Genomic DNA, 12,590 nt, shown 5'->3' with positions numbered 1-12,590 from the left:
TCACTTATTAAACTGAAATAATATTTAAAAATCAATTAACTTTTTTTTATTTTTCAGTGGCCCTAATCCTCTTCCGTATTGACCAGCTTTCTGATAAAGCAAAAGAAAATTTTAAGCACTATGCTTAAAATAAGGGAATCTAAAAAGTTCTTATAGATGCATCACTTTCAAAATGAGAGACGCATGTGTTTATACATATGAACTATTGTGGTTTACAGCAAATGCAATCCTCAAATTCTTTTTTAAAATTAATTTAAAGGGATTTCAAAAAAGAAATATGATAGACTTAGACAAAATTTATAATCATTTTGTATACACAGATTATATACAAAACGAAATTTCATTTATAAAGCTTTCCGGCAGTGAATGAGCAGCAGCTTAGCAGTGAAAATATACTAGAGACATGGTGCAAAAGGGCATTGATGTGGACTATTCAGAGCAGTGCAAAAATAAATAAATATGTTGCAAAATGTAGTAGGACAGTGAGTTGAGTTCTATTTTGAAGATTTACCACATAGTGCAAATATGATGTTTACAAGTGTGCTATTAGAGTTTTCAACAGTTCAACAGTCTTATGGCAGCAGGAAGAAAGCTGTTGCAGAACCTGTTGGATCAGCAGCAGATGCTTCGAAGCCTCTTCCCAGAGGGCAGCAGGGAGAACAGTCCTTGGTGGTGGTGTGAGTGGTCAATGATGATGTTACAGGCTCGGGACACGCAGTGCCGGGAGGAAATGTCTTTAATGTAGGGAAGAGGAGCCCCGACGATCCTCTCTGCTGTTCTCACCACTCTTCTCATGTTTTTCCAGTCTGAGGCGCTGCAGCCTCCACACCACACAGTGAGACAGCTGGTCATAATGCTCTCTATGGTGCTTCTGCAGAAGGTCGTGATGATGGATGAGTTAATATAAATGCAGGAGTTACCACAATCATGTGTTGGCATCTAGTGTACTGATCCTGTGGCTCTGAAGAGGTGAAGTCGAGGTTATTTTAACTTGCTTGAACTGCTTGCTTTTGTGTTTGTGGTCTTTCTCTTTATCATATTATATAGATTAAATATGCGATTTATGTAAATTAGTTTGCAAGCCCATCCAGCATAGGGATTCAGTGGTCACTGAACTCAGATTTGGGGATTTTGGCAGTGTTTGCTGACCAAAATTATTATCAAGTCTTTGTTTAATACCTGAATATGCTCATTATTTTGTTGTTTTTTTTGCATATGATTTATCAAAGAAAGAAATTGTAACCAAGGTAATCAAAGTGCCTAGTAAGACTCTATAAGCCCCTCAGGTGTTCTAAGCATGACTTCTTAATTTTTTAAGCGTGTGTACTAAATAATGTTGCACTCATAACGTTACCAATATTGGGTGGGGCCCGATACTGAACTAAAATGGTGGTATCGGTATCGCTGAGTACCGACAGATAGGGCACCAATACCAATTTGAGAGCCAAAGGTGTATTCAACTATTTTCACCCATTCCAGGTAGGCAATAAAAAGTTCTACTGGATCCACTAGTCTTTTTTACCCATAGAAACCAGCATCTCAGATCTTTTATTGCAAATATAATTTAAAAAAATCCTTTAATCTGAAAAGTGAAATATGAATTACTGATTAAAACTCCAGTTCTTGTTTTTTTTTTTTTTTCCTCTTCTTGAACCAACGTAGCATATTTCTGACATGTTCACATAAATAGTATAATGGAGGTTTTCCCATATCTTGAATATGTTTCTATGGCTCTATAGCCACAGTCAGTGCCTTCTGAATCTCACTTAAACCCTCAAATTAAAATAAATATATTTTTTTTCTAAATCTAGAGTCAGTTCAGAATGAATTGCATCTCAAAAAGCTTCTTAATTCTTTATCTTTCTAATTTGATCCTAGCTTTTAAACAATGCAATCAAGTTTTGCAATGTTTAAAACGTTTATCATGCAGTATCACCAACTGTTCATTAGGGTCCCAAATAGCATATACCAACTGATATGGTTTCCTGATTATTAGACGGAGGCTTTGGTGATAATCTCTGTTGTTTCTATGTCTTTTCCTGCCACATTATTTCACTGTAAAGATTGATGAAAAAATGAAATATAATAATTTCCAATATTATAGGTGGATGCAGCACTCTGTGAACAGCCACCTTCTTCAGCTATGACCTTGAGTGACCTTACCTGCCTCCTTGTGGAGGATGTCAATAACTGTCTGCTGGACAGCTGTCAAGTTAGCAGGCCTCCGCATGATTGTCTAGCCATAGACATATGATGGCATCAACTTATTATTTTTGCATTAAAAATGACGCCATACTATTCAGACTCTTGAGTTCCACAGTCATGGGATTATTGAGATATACTTGTATAACCAATTTAATCAGTTACTAACTACTGAGAACTGGATGTGAAATAAAGTGTTCTGACTGTGTAGTATTCCCAGTATTACTCTCCTCTGGTCACAACTCTTGTTGAAAAGGTTTTTTTTAATCCTTGGGGGAGGGGAAGACATTGCTATTATACACTGATGGAATATTAGAAGTGTTGATATACTGTTTTGCCAAGATAAATAAAATGTTCACTTAATACTTTTCCACTTCTATTTAATATTGTTAAAGTTTTCTTATCTTGTATTATTTCAGCCCTGTTTCATACCTCCAAGCTTCTCTAGCTCTCTGCCACAGCATAGTGCCTCCTCCTCAGGCACATCACCAGTCAGACCCCCCTCTCCAAGCTGGACTCTGGTTCACTGCAAAACAAATTTTTAATTCAGCCATTTATAAGTGTCCTGCTGCACCCTCAGCTCCCCTTCAAAATATCTTTCATCTACCTGCATCCTTTGGGACCATTTTCTCCACTCCTCCTGCCCACCTAAAAGGGCCACCTCTGGAAAAACCTGCCAAGGAAAGTGTAGGGAGAAGAAAGGGCTGGCAGGAGCGAGCTCATGGGTCTGCAACATAAGGCTCCAGAGCTGTGCACTTCGGATCATCTACAATTTTTAGGTTCTCTTGGGTTTTGAAGTTTTTTGGGTGGTACTGAGCTTCCTGTCACAGAGAGGATGTTTGCTGGTGGCTAGACCGAACCATGTTGCTGCACACCTTTCTCACTCAAGATGACTAGTGCGTACATAAGGAGGCTAAGGATCATCTCTCTTCGCTGGATGATTACCCCTGATGACAACCAGTGAACCTCAGTTTGTCTCTGATCTTCATGGAAAAGGTCTTACCTGCATGCAGCAGTTGTCAGTCTTCATCGCCTGCCCGCTCTCCAGCACAACGCCTCTTGCAGGTACCAATGTTCTCAGATCTCACTCACATTCTCCTGGACCTCTGGGCTACAGTCTGCCACTCCGGCTGAATCGAACCCTTACAAATCCATGCTACCTCAACAGTTGGTAAGGAATACACTTTTTATTTAGAAAAGAACAGTCCTTTAACTTTTGTAACAAGCACATCATTATGACAAAATAACACAAACACATTTCACTGATGTTGTAATTTTTCTAATACATTTTCACTTGTTCCGTAATTATCTGTCCTCGCTTGGTGAAGGGAGCCTCCAAACTCTCTGTCTGAAAGCTGCCCCAGCAAAGAACACGCGCGGTCCTGTGAGTGACGGACAGGGCTTGATCCCACTGGGTCATTTTGTCTTGTAGAGATCTGCTGGCTCTTCTTAAGCTCTGTGGACGGTGAGGATGTCAGAGAGCTGAAGGCTGTGTGATACTGAAGTTGTCCACTGGGACTTGTGGAAGAATGAATTTGTGTCTGGGGACTGCCAAGATTTTGTGAGCCTGTTAGAAAATTCCTTGGAAGATGAGAATGACCACAATTTATTGTAGAACATACTGGATTAGTGTTATCTTTTGAGGGGTTAGATGTATTGTAGACACCTTGTTGGCTCTGGCAGATCACTGGGAAGTTGCTGAAAGCTGAGTTAATGCCAAGGAGGGATGAACCAACAAGGTTTTGAGGATGGGTTGCATAAGGGGAGCTGGGGGTGACTGTGGGTATTTGAAATGGACTATACTGGCTCTGCAGCCTATCAGCTGTTCCATCTCGGTCAGAGCAGCATACATGCAAGGCGGACACAGAGCTTGAAGAATGCAGCAAAGTTGGAGCTCTGCTGTGTGACTGCATTCCACCGCAGTCCCATGCATTTCTACCTGGGTAGCTAATCGTTTCATGACGTAGGTGTAGCTCATTAGATGAATCTAAAGAAACATGAGGCTGCCAGTTGCTGGAACTTGTGGACCCAGAAGGAGAGACATGATGAAGCATGGGCATATTTGACTGCAGGAAATGCATTATGTCATGGAGCTCCTTCACCAGATTGGAGACTTCCTCATTTAAGGTGTTTACCTAAAGAAACAAAGACAATTCAGACATTGAGTAAAAGCTAAACCCTGGTTAAACGATAAACCTGTTTGGTTTAAAAAACACTTTTAAAGTTTTTATCAAGTTTTGCTTTAATTTTTAGTCTACCAATATAATAGGTTGACTAGGGACTCTGAATTGAGTGTGTGGATGTGCTTGGTTTTATGTCTACGTGTTGCCCTGTGATTATGATTGGCTGGCGACTTCATGTGGTTGTACGCTAGCTTTCACCCTATAGGGCAGATTAGACCTCTGTACCCGCACACATCAAAAGTCGCTTGGGTCTGGCCGCAAACCAGTTTTGCTGCTATGCTTCTGCACCGTCGGTCTGGAATTTCTAGGGACGCACAGCAGTTTCCCACCAAAGTGCAAGGGGGAGCCTAGTTGAGAACTCACAAGAACTTCGGCAGATGGTCACAACAACTTCACTTTGGCAGAGACCTTTCCATTTGTCTGAGGCATCGTACAAGTGGTTGTAGTTCCAAACCTCCTCGATCAACCTTTCGTTGTAGTTGTCCATTGTAGTTGTTCCTCGGTTTTTAAAAATGGTGCGCCCCGGCACCGAATCGAGAAGGACAACCACACAGACAGCCAGAAAGACATACCAAGGACTAATGACAGCTGCTTTTTGTCAGCGCGGGTTTTGCGACCATCCAACGCATAGTCAGGATTTTCTAGAGGTGCACGACGACGGTTGCAGAACCTCTGCGCGGAGGGCGAGGTCGTGCACAATGTGACTGATGTGACGCTTGCAGAGGCTATGTGTCAGAAGCATAAATTGGCCTTAAGACTTCTGAAGATAGGCAGTAGCCCCTGTGACCCTGAAAGATAAGTGGCAGAAGATGGACGGATAGATGGATAGAGGGTTCAGTTCTGGTCAAATTTTACCACACTTTTTTTCAAGAATTTTGTCTGTCATATTAATATCCAAACAGAATTTGTGAAAGTTCTTTTTTCTACATTGTGACAAAATGTAGAAAGGTTTAAGGGTCAATAATACTTCAGTTGGACACTGTATATTATGTCTTTGAGGCCAAAACAGAGTGGGCAATATATGTTTATATATTTATAAAGGGTGACAAACTATGGGTGAGTTGTTTTTTTTTTATCATAGGTAGAAACAGGAATTTCCAAGTCCTTCTTCAAATCAATTGAAAAAAATAAAGTGTTTTACTTAGGAAAGTCATAAGGTGGGAAGATTTAATGAAACCTTCAACAAGTTTGTATAACCTGGACTACATTATAAAATACCTTAGACCATGGTGTTAAATCAATTATCAAATAGCAGCACATACTCAAACATTTCAATTAATTAATAATTAGTTGTTTCTACCAAAGCACTTTAGCTTTAAAATTATCCAAATAGACATAATGGGAACAAAGCACTAAGCTCCTATAGACAAGAACTGCTAAACCGGCATAATATATAAAGTTATAAAGATTGCATTTAGATTCTGATTACATTTGAGAATAGTATTGCATTTATAGTAGAGAAGAGACAGTGCTTCATGTGTTAGTTTTATTCTCACCTCTTTATTTAATTGGGTCATGTTCCGTTTCATGTCTTCTGTCTCAGTTAACAGGTTTCCATTCATCTGTAATTCTTCTAAAAAAAGATATAAAGGAAAATGTTTAATAACCTGGGATCATTGCCTTTAAAACCTACAATGCACTTTAATCTGGATGTAACTGGGAGGTTTAAATATTGGCAGAAATTAATACAAGAAGTAACATTCATAAAAACTCTCACATCTCATCCTCATGTTACTCTTTTCATTAAACTGCTTTAAACATTTCCTACTATAAATAAAATCTCAGTCAGTGTGTTTTAAAGTTTACCTGACACATTTGTTTGCCTCTTATCCTGCTCTATATTGAAAGGAAATGTGGAGCTGTTGTCTTCGATTCCATCCACAACTCTGCCGAGGAAACAAATGGATGTTACATCATTTCAAAAAGTGCAAAAAGGATGTGTAAAAATAGAGTGAAATAAATTACCTTGGGCTCAGGTTTAAAGGGCTAGCACAAGACAAAGAAGGAAGCATTAACTTGGACGGCCAATGACTTAAAACTGATTCTTTTTTGAGGCTGAGAGAATGGGATGGGGAGAACTCGTTAAAGGATTGAGGAGAGACGATGCAGCCTTGGCGTTGAGGAGCAGGCGACCGAAATGGATGGATGTGTTGCAGCTCCTGCCCTAAAGTACTGAGACGGGAACTTTGAACAGGACTGCCAGAACCTTGTAGCAGAGGTGCTCTGCTCCGCCACGAATGTTTGATGTCATCCGCTTGTTCTTCATCATCTGTCTCAATGACGTAGGGTAATTTGTTATCCAAAGAGAGGTGAGCCTGCAGACAGATGGAAACTCAGTAAAATTCACTGCAGTTTTTTTTATTATTTATTTCCAATATCTGATTTAGCTTATTAGATAGTTTAAAATTTTATTAAATCCATCATTTGCAAACAGGCTTTTTTGCTATTTTGGAACCAGAGGTGTCCCAAAAATAGTATTCATACCCATTGTATTTCTTTCTAACACTGTGTTTTACTCAAAACTTATTTTACAGATATTTTATTTGAGAGATAATCACAAAGCAGTTAGTAGAAGTAATATGTTACAAATTGTCACCATTAGTGGATAGTTTTTGAGGAGCTAAATGCAGAGCTGAAGAGGCAGAGATGATTTCTTGCAAAAAATTAAAGAGGAAGTAAATACAGAACCGATTGACAAAATACTCAGGAACATGAAACTAGGCGACATTAGGGAGGAATAAACTTAATGAATGAAGAAGAGACGAGAATCCAGTCACTGCAGAGGAGGACTGTATATGCCAAACAGAACAATGAATGGATTTAATCAACTAACTGGGACAGTCAGTTGATTAAACAGTCAGCAGGTGTGGACAGAAGGAGCTAGAGGGGAGCTAAGGGAAGTGGACTTGCTCAAGGGGGCAACAGAGGGTAACCAAGACACAGTGCTCAAATACAACCAGAAGACAACTAGAATGAAACCAAATGGAAATGAAATCAAAAGAGATAATTCAAAGTATAACTGAAAAAAAAAAACTTAAACAAAACCAAAAAGTTAAGAAAAGGCAGAATGATGACACACATTATTGTTTCATAATTTACCAAAAAAAATGAAAATCTGAAAAAAAAATTTCAATCAAAATTTTATAGAGCCATTTATCATAACATTTTTTTAATACTTTTGCTTTGCACATCTATAAACAGAGAGTCATGTGGTTACAGGAGGTCTTTGAACAAAGACAGTATGAGGCGGTGGTCAGTATTTTGGACTGCTTTCACCTTCATACCAGTTTAGACCAGTTACACTGCCCTCGTTAGAGAAAAGCATCCCAAACAGGTTGATGTTACAACTCATTGCTTCATTTTAGTGTCGAAGTTTTGTTTTTAGAGAAATCTGTAGGCTAGAAAGCTAAAAGCTTGGTCTCATCTAACACAATACTTTCCCCCATATGTTTGTAAACTGCAAAAATAACTGTTCATCTTTTTTTTTTTTTTTTTTTTACTTCATATCCTTCTTCCATAAAGTTCATATTTGTAAATTGGTCAGACATATACTTTTCATTTAGACAGATTCTTGCTCTACAGCTGTGGATCTCAAACTCTTTGTGCTAAAAAGCGCTAAACATGAACAGTAATGCTGCATTTGAGCTGAGATATCATTACAACCAGAGAACTCCTGTTTACTAATCAAGTGATATCTCATCATGCAGGATGGGCGTAAAAGGTCTGGATACGGATGCAATACACATGTTTTTAGGTATTCTATCTTAGAAAAATCCTTGAAAGTAATGAATACTTTTTTCTTCAAAATAAAAATAATGTCTTACTTTTTAGTCTTATTAAGTTTTTTAGTCATAAATTTTTTTATATTGTTCCATCAAAGACTAAGGCCTCTGTTTTTTTTATAGAAGTGCTATATATATGATGCTAAATAAACCTCAATTATTGCGTTTAATTTTAGTGCAGATGTCTGTAAACACTCAAATAAAAGCAATGGAATTTTTCTATGTTTACTAGACCAGTGGAATGATTTGCAAACATATACTTATGTCATGATATTACAATTTAAAGACAGCCTTTACATTATGGAAGAGATAAACTGTGTCGATGAGCTTATATGTTTATCTTCATGGCAAACATGACCAAACAATGAGAATAAAAATATCCAAAATACCCAATGTACAATGAGTGCATCTGGGAGCTTCTGTATAATGAAATAATCCCTTTATTGTTTCAGTCCCTGCCCTCTGAAAGGTTTCAAATATCTGTTTTGTACTATGCTTTTTTGCTTTTTTATTTTTATTTTTTTTGCCATAAATAGCATGAGGCTCACTATCTTTTTATTTTACAGTGGAAATATATGTCTGCAAAGTAAATTATAGAAGTCCTGCAAACAGAAATTAGATTAGAAAAACAAAAATTACTGTAGACCCACACAAAAACAAAATACACATTAAAAAGAAAAATGTTGCAAAGAAGAAAAGCTGTAATCACAGATAAAATAGACATGTCTTGAATACACAAAACCCAAGGCAAATACATAATGATGCAAAAAAAAAAAAAAAAACACATGCAAAGGACAAAATGCTGCAAAAAGAAAATACAAATTTAGTACTGCAGATATTAAGACCAGTAGAGGGAGACAATGATCAATTCGTATTGGACCAGAACAAAGGCATTACTACAAATTCCCATTAAAGCATGAGACACTTTGCAAAAACATAAATGGGACGCTGAGATCTGTAAGGAAGAAAGAAAAGGTGAGTTTATCTTTGAATCTTATTATGCTTTTTCTAAGAGTTCCATATGAGTTAGTGATAGTCTTCTTTGAAAGGTGTGGAAGGACTCTATTGTGTTTAGTTTGCAGCTTTTCTTAGCTTTGGTTAGGAGTAAGATATTTCTTCTTTGCAGGATTAAAATTTTGCATGTTTATGTGTTAGTCTTATTTTTGTCTTTGCTAGTCCATTTTTTAAAGTTTGCTAATCGTAATTTTCTTTTCACAGGACTTTTTAAATTTGCAGTAAAATCACTGTTTTGCACAGCTTCTGCCACCGTACATCATCCATAGAAAGACACACATACCAGAGTTTGCCTCGGAGTCCTTGGAAATCTCTTTACTGCCTATGGATACAATAAAGACAACTCCGTATTAGTGAAATTGTTTTTAAAGCATTATAATACATATAAAGTACATACTCCCCAGCCACATCATTAGGTACAACTTTTCAGTTGATTGTTAAAATACACAGCTAGTCAGCCAGTTACAAAGAAGCCAATCAAAGCAATTGGGCATGTAGATGTTGTTAGTTATTAGGACAGACAAGGCATTCTAAGTATTTTAAGAAATGCAACCATCTCATGTTTATATTGAATGTTTCATAAGGAGTTTTGTGGATAAGCTGTCTTATTAATGTAATGGGATTATTGGAGAGTCTAGGATCTACCATCTTTGAAGCTTTGAAATTTGGAACGTTGGACTATATTTGGAAATAATAGTAGGAAATGTAACATGATGATGGAAAGTAGGTATTTTATATCCCCTTAAAAGACAAAATTAAGGAGGAGATAAATCACCTCTTTAAATTGTTGAGTACAAATACAAAACTGTGTTCTGTTTTTCATTCACAGTTTTACTCCAATTGATCTACAAAATAGAGCAAAACAAATTCCAACACTTGTATTAAAATCTTCCTACATTTTTTTGTTTATCTTTTTTTTTTTTCCTTAACACAACTATAAATATCACACTGGAGTAGATTAAAAATAATATTTCATTTATAGTTCACATGGCTGTGCAGCAGAGGGCGCTGTCTGTTCTGTCAATTTCCATCAAACGAATATACATAAAGGGCCCACTGCCATGCTTCCTTCAAAGGAAGCTTCTTTCTGATCCTGCCTAGGCAGACTTTCAATCCCTCAAAGGAAACATGGCAGTGAGCCCTATCTGTACTGCTGACAGCAGACTGACCAATCAGGCAGTGACCCTCTGTTCTACAGCTATGTGATGTACCCTAAAGTCACAGATTTGAGCATATCTATTCACTGATTTGCAGTTGTATTAAAGAAAAAAAGATTTAAAAAGTTGAAGGATTTTATTATGTGTTTCAATTTGTTTCCCATAATTTTTTTAGATCAACTGGAGCAAAACAGTATGCAACAAATTTTTTATATGTGACTCGCATGGCACAATTAGTATCATTGTAATCAAGAATTTGAAAATATGTAATTGTGAAAAGATATAAAAAAATCGACAAATACAAAACTCGGAAGTTATAATGCACAAATAGTTTGGTTTTTGAGCAGAGTTAAAAATTTAAGTGGTTTTAGATTTGTGACAGAAACACAGTTCAGTTTGTGTACCTGTACTCAACAATATGAGGAGGTGTAATTATGTTTTTTTATTGCAAAACTTAGAAAAAAGACCTACAGGTAGAGGATGTCTATTGTGTACCTCTTTGCAACTTTAAATGTGCAGTTATACAGTTTTAGTGCACAGATACTCATGATTCAACATGACCTTCATAGACCTTTTTACTGCTTATCTATACACATTGGACACAGACTTAGAAAACAGGTGATTACTTGGTGTTCTCAGGCATAACTCATTGTTGTAAGTCTGGCAAAAGCTTGTTTATGGTTTGTTTTTCTAGAAAGTATTTAATAAATATTACCGATGCTCTAATCAATGTTAATAAAAAGTTTGGAATGACTAAAACAATCAAATGTGTTTTTAGGATACGACCATTCACCAAAGATTCAAGAAAATCAACTTTATGGTTTCTAAGATTCTCTGAGTCTTAAAGCTTATGTTCATTAGATGATCAAAACAATTAGATAAAGGTTTTTCTAAATAACTCACAAGCTTAATGATCTTCAGTTAAATAATTTTTTCGTCTTTTAGATACTTTTAAAAATATTAAAGAAAAAACAAAAAAAGTATATTTTTTGTACAAACTTCCTTGTTTGATTTATATCAATTTAGAGCAAATTTTTTTAATTACTTAAACACAACATTGATGTTTTTGGTCTCTATCAATTTTTCTTATAAAAAGTATATTGTGTATATTTTCTTTAAAGAGGGGAGATAGAGGGATATTTTAACTTCTTCACTCCCTCTTTGAAGGAGATAAAAGCCATGCCTCCTATGCAGTGCAGCAGTGTTGCTGCCCACCGAATGACAGCTCCCTCCACATGTGCATTTGTTATTATGCGCTGTAGGATCAGCAACTAATTTTTTAGCTCTGGAGGCCAGAAAAGGGACCAGAGTAAAAGCTATAGCTGAGCTCCTCTCTGGTTCAGAGTATAGCGGTATGAACACCGTAGCAGCTCCACAGAATCTGTCACACTGAGGGCCGACAGGGACATGAAGGCTGATATGGAGGAGGGACCCCTGATTGAACTTTGCCTGGGGCCCCTAAATTGCAAACTCCACTGTTCACATCATTGACTTTGTTCTAGTACTGAATTTCCCCCTATTTGGCTCCAGAACGGCTTTTTTTCTTTTTGTCAGATGTTCAACAAAGTGCACCTTATGAAGTAGCCAGGGATATTATTCCTTATGTTCAGTAAAATAATCTCTTAGTAAAATAATCTCTTAGATGAATTATGCAGTTCCACAAAATCCTTTGTCTTACATGAGGCTCACTGCCCTCTCTCAGGTTGTAGGTAAGGTTGTGGTGGATGTCAGAGCTGAAGCGACTGCCGTACTCTGGATACAACCTGAGGACCTCCCTCAAAGCCTTAACACTGATGTACTGCAAGTCACAGTAGGTAAGAGCCTTCACATCTGCATTTGTCTTGATCACCTGATCATGCTCTGGCAGGTCAGCCCCTATCAGGTCACCTTTTCCTGTAATGATGGTTAGATGGAGGAGTTGCAAAAAAATGCTAGAATAAACAGAAAACTGAAACGTTTCAGGCTTTTTTCACACTCACCCAGAATAGCTTGGACCATACCATCTTTCAAGACTTCAAGAGAACCGGAACAAACAAAATAATTGGCGTGCAGGGCATCTCCATGGCGGATGAGGTACTCCCCTGGTGCACAGAAGGAAGTCTTGATGTGCAGGGAGAGAGAACGCAGACACCCTCTGCTGGCTCTCTCAAACACAGGCAGCTGCAGGATGTCTTTATTCAGATGCATGGCAATATCTGCTCGCAGTTCATCTGGGAAGTCATGCAACAGCTAAGAGCAAATGAGGAAGAAAA

At 37.4% G+C, this 12,590-nt stretch overlaps 1 protein-coding gene across 1 annotated transcript; it reads right to left on the bottom strand.

Annotated features, from left to right (window-relative positions):
- Positions 1 to 3,423: 3,423 nt before the first annotated feature.
- Positions 3,424 to 12,561, bottom strand: LOC107099615 (potassium voltage-gated channel subfamily H member 8-like; the record flags this gene model as incomplete). The annotated part of the gene is made up of 7 exons (XM_015397818.1): positions 3,424 to 4,337; positions 5,882 to 5,958; positions 6,192 to 6,271; positions 6,351 to 6,700; positions 9,465 to 9,503; positions 12,017 to 12,231; positions 12,318 to 12,561. Coding segments are annotated over 7 exons (1,881 nt in total), but the record flags the coding sequence as incomplete, so codon positions are not given.
- Between the last annotated feature and the right edge of the window lie 29 nt (positions 12,562 to 12,590).

Source organism: Cyprinodon variegatus, unplaced genomic scaffold (genome assembly GCF_000732505.1).
Source record: "Cyprinodon variegatus isolate N-32 unplaced genomic scaffold, C_variegatus-1.0 Scaffold889, whole genome shotgun sequence".
Lineage (NCBI taxonomy): Eukaryota > Metazoa > Chordata > Actinopteri > Cyprinodontiformes > Cyprinodontidae > Cyprinodon > Cyprinodon variegatus.
Note: the sequence above shows the minus strand (reverse complement) of the source record. Positions and strands in the feature narration are given on the sequence as shown.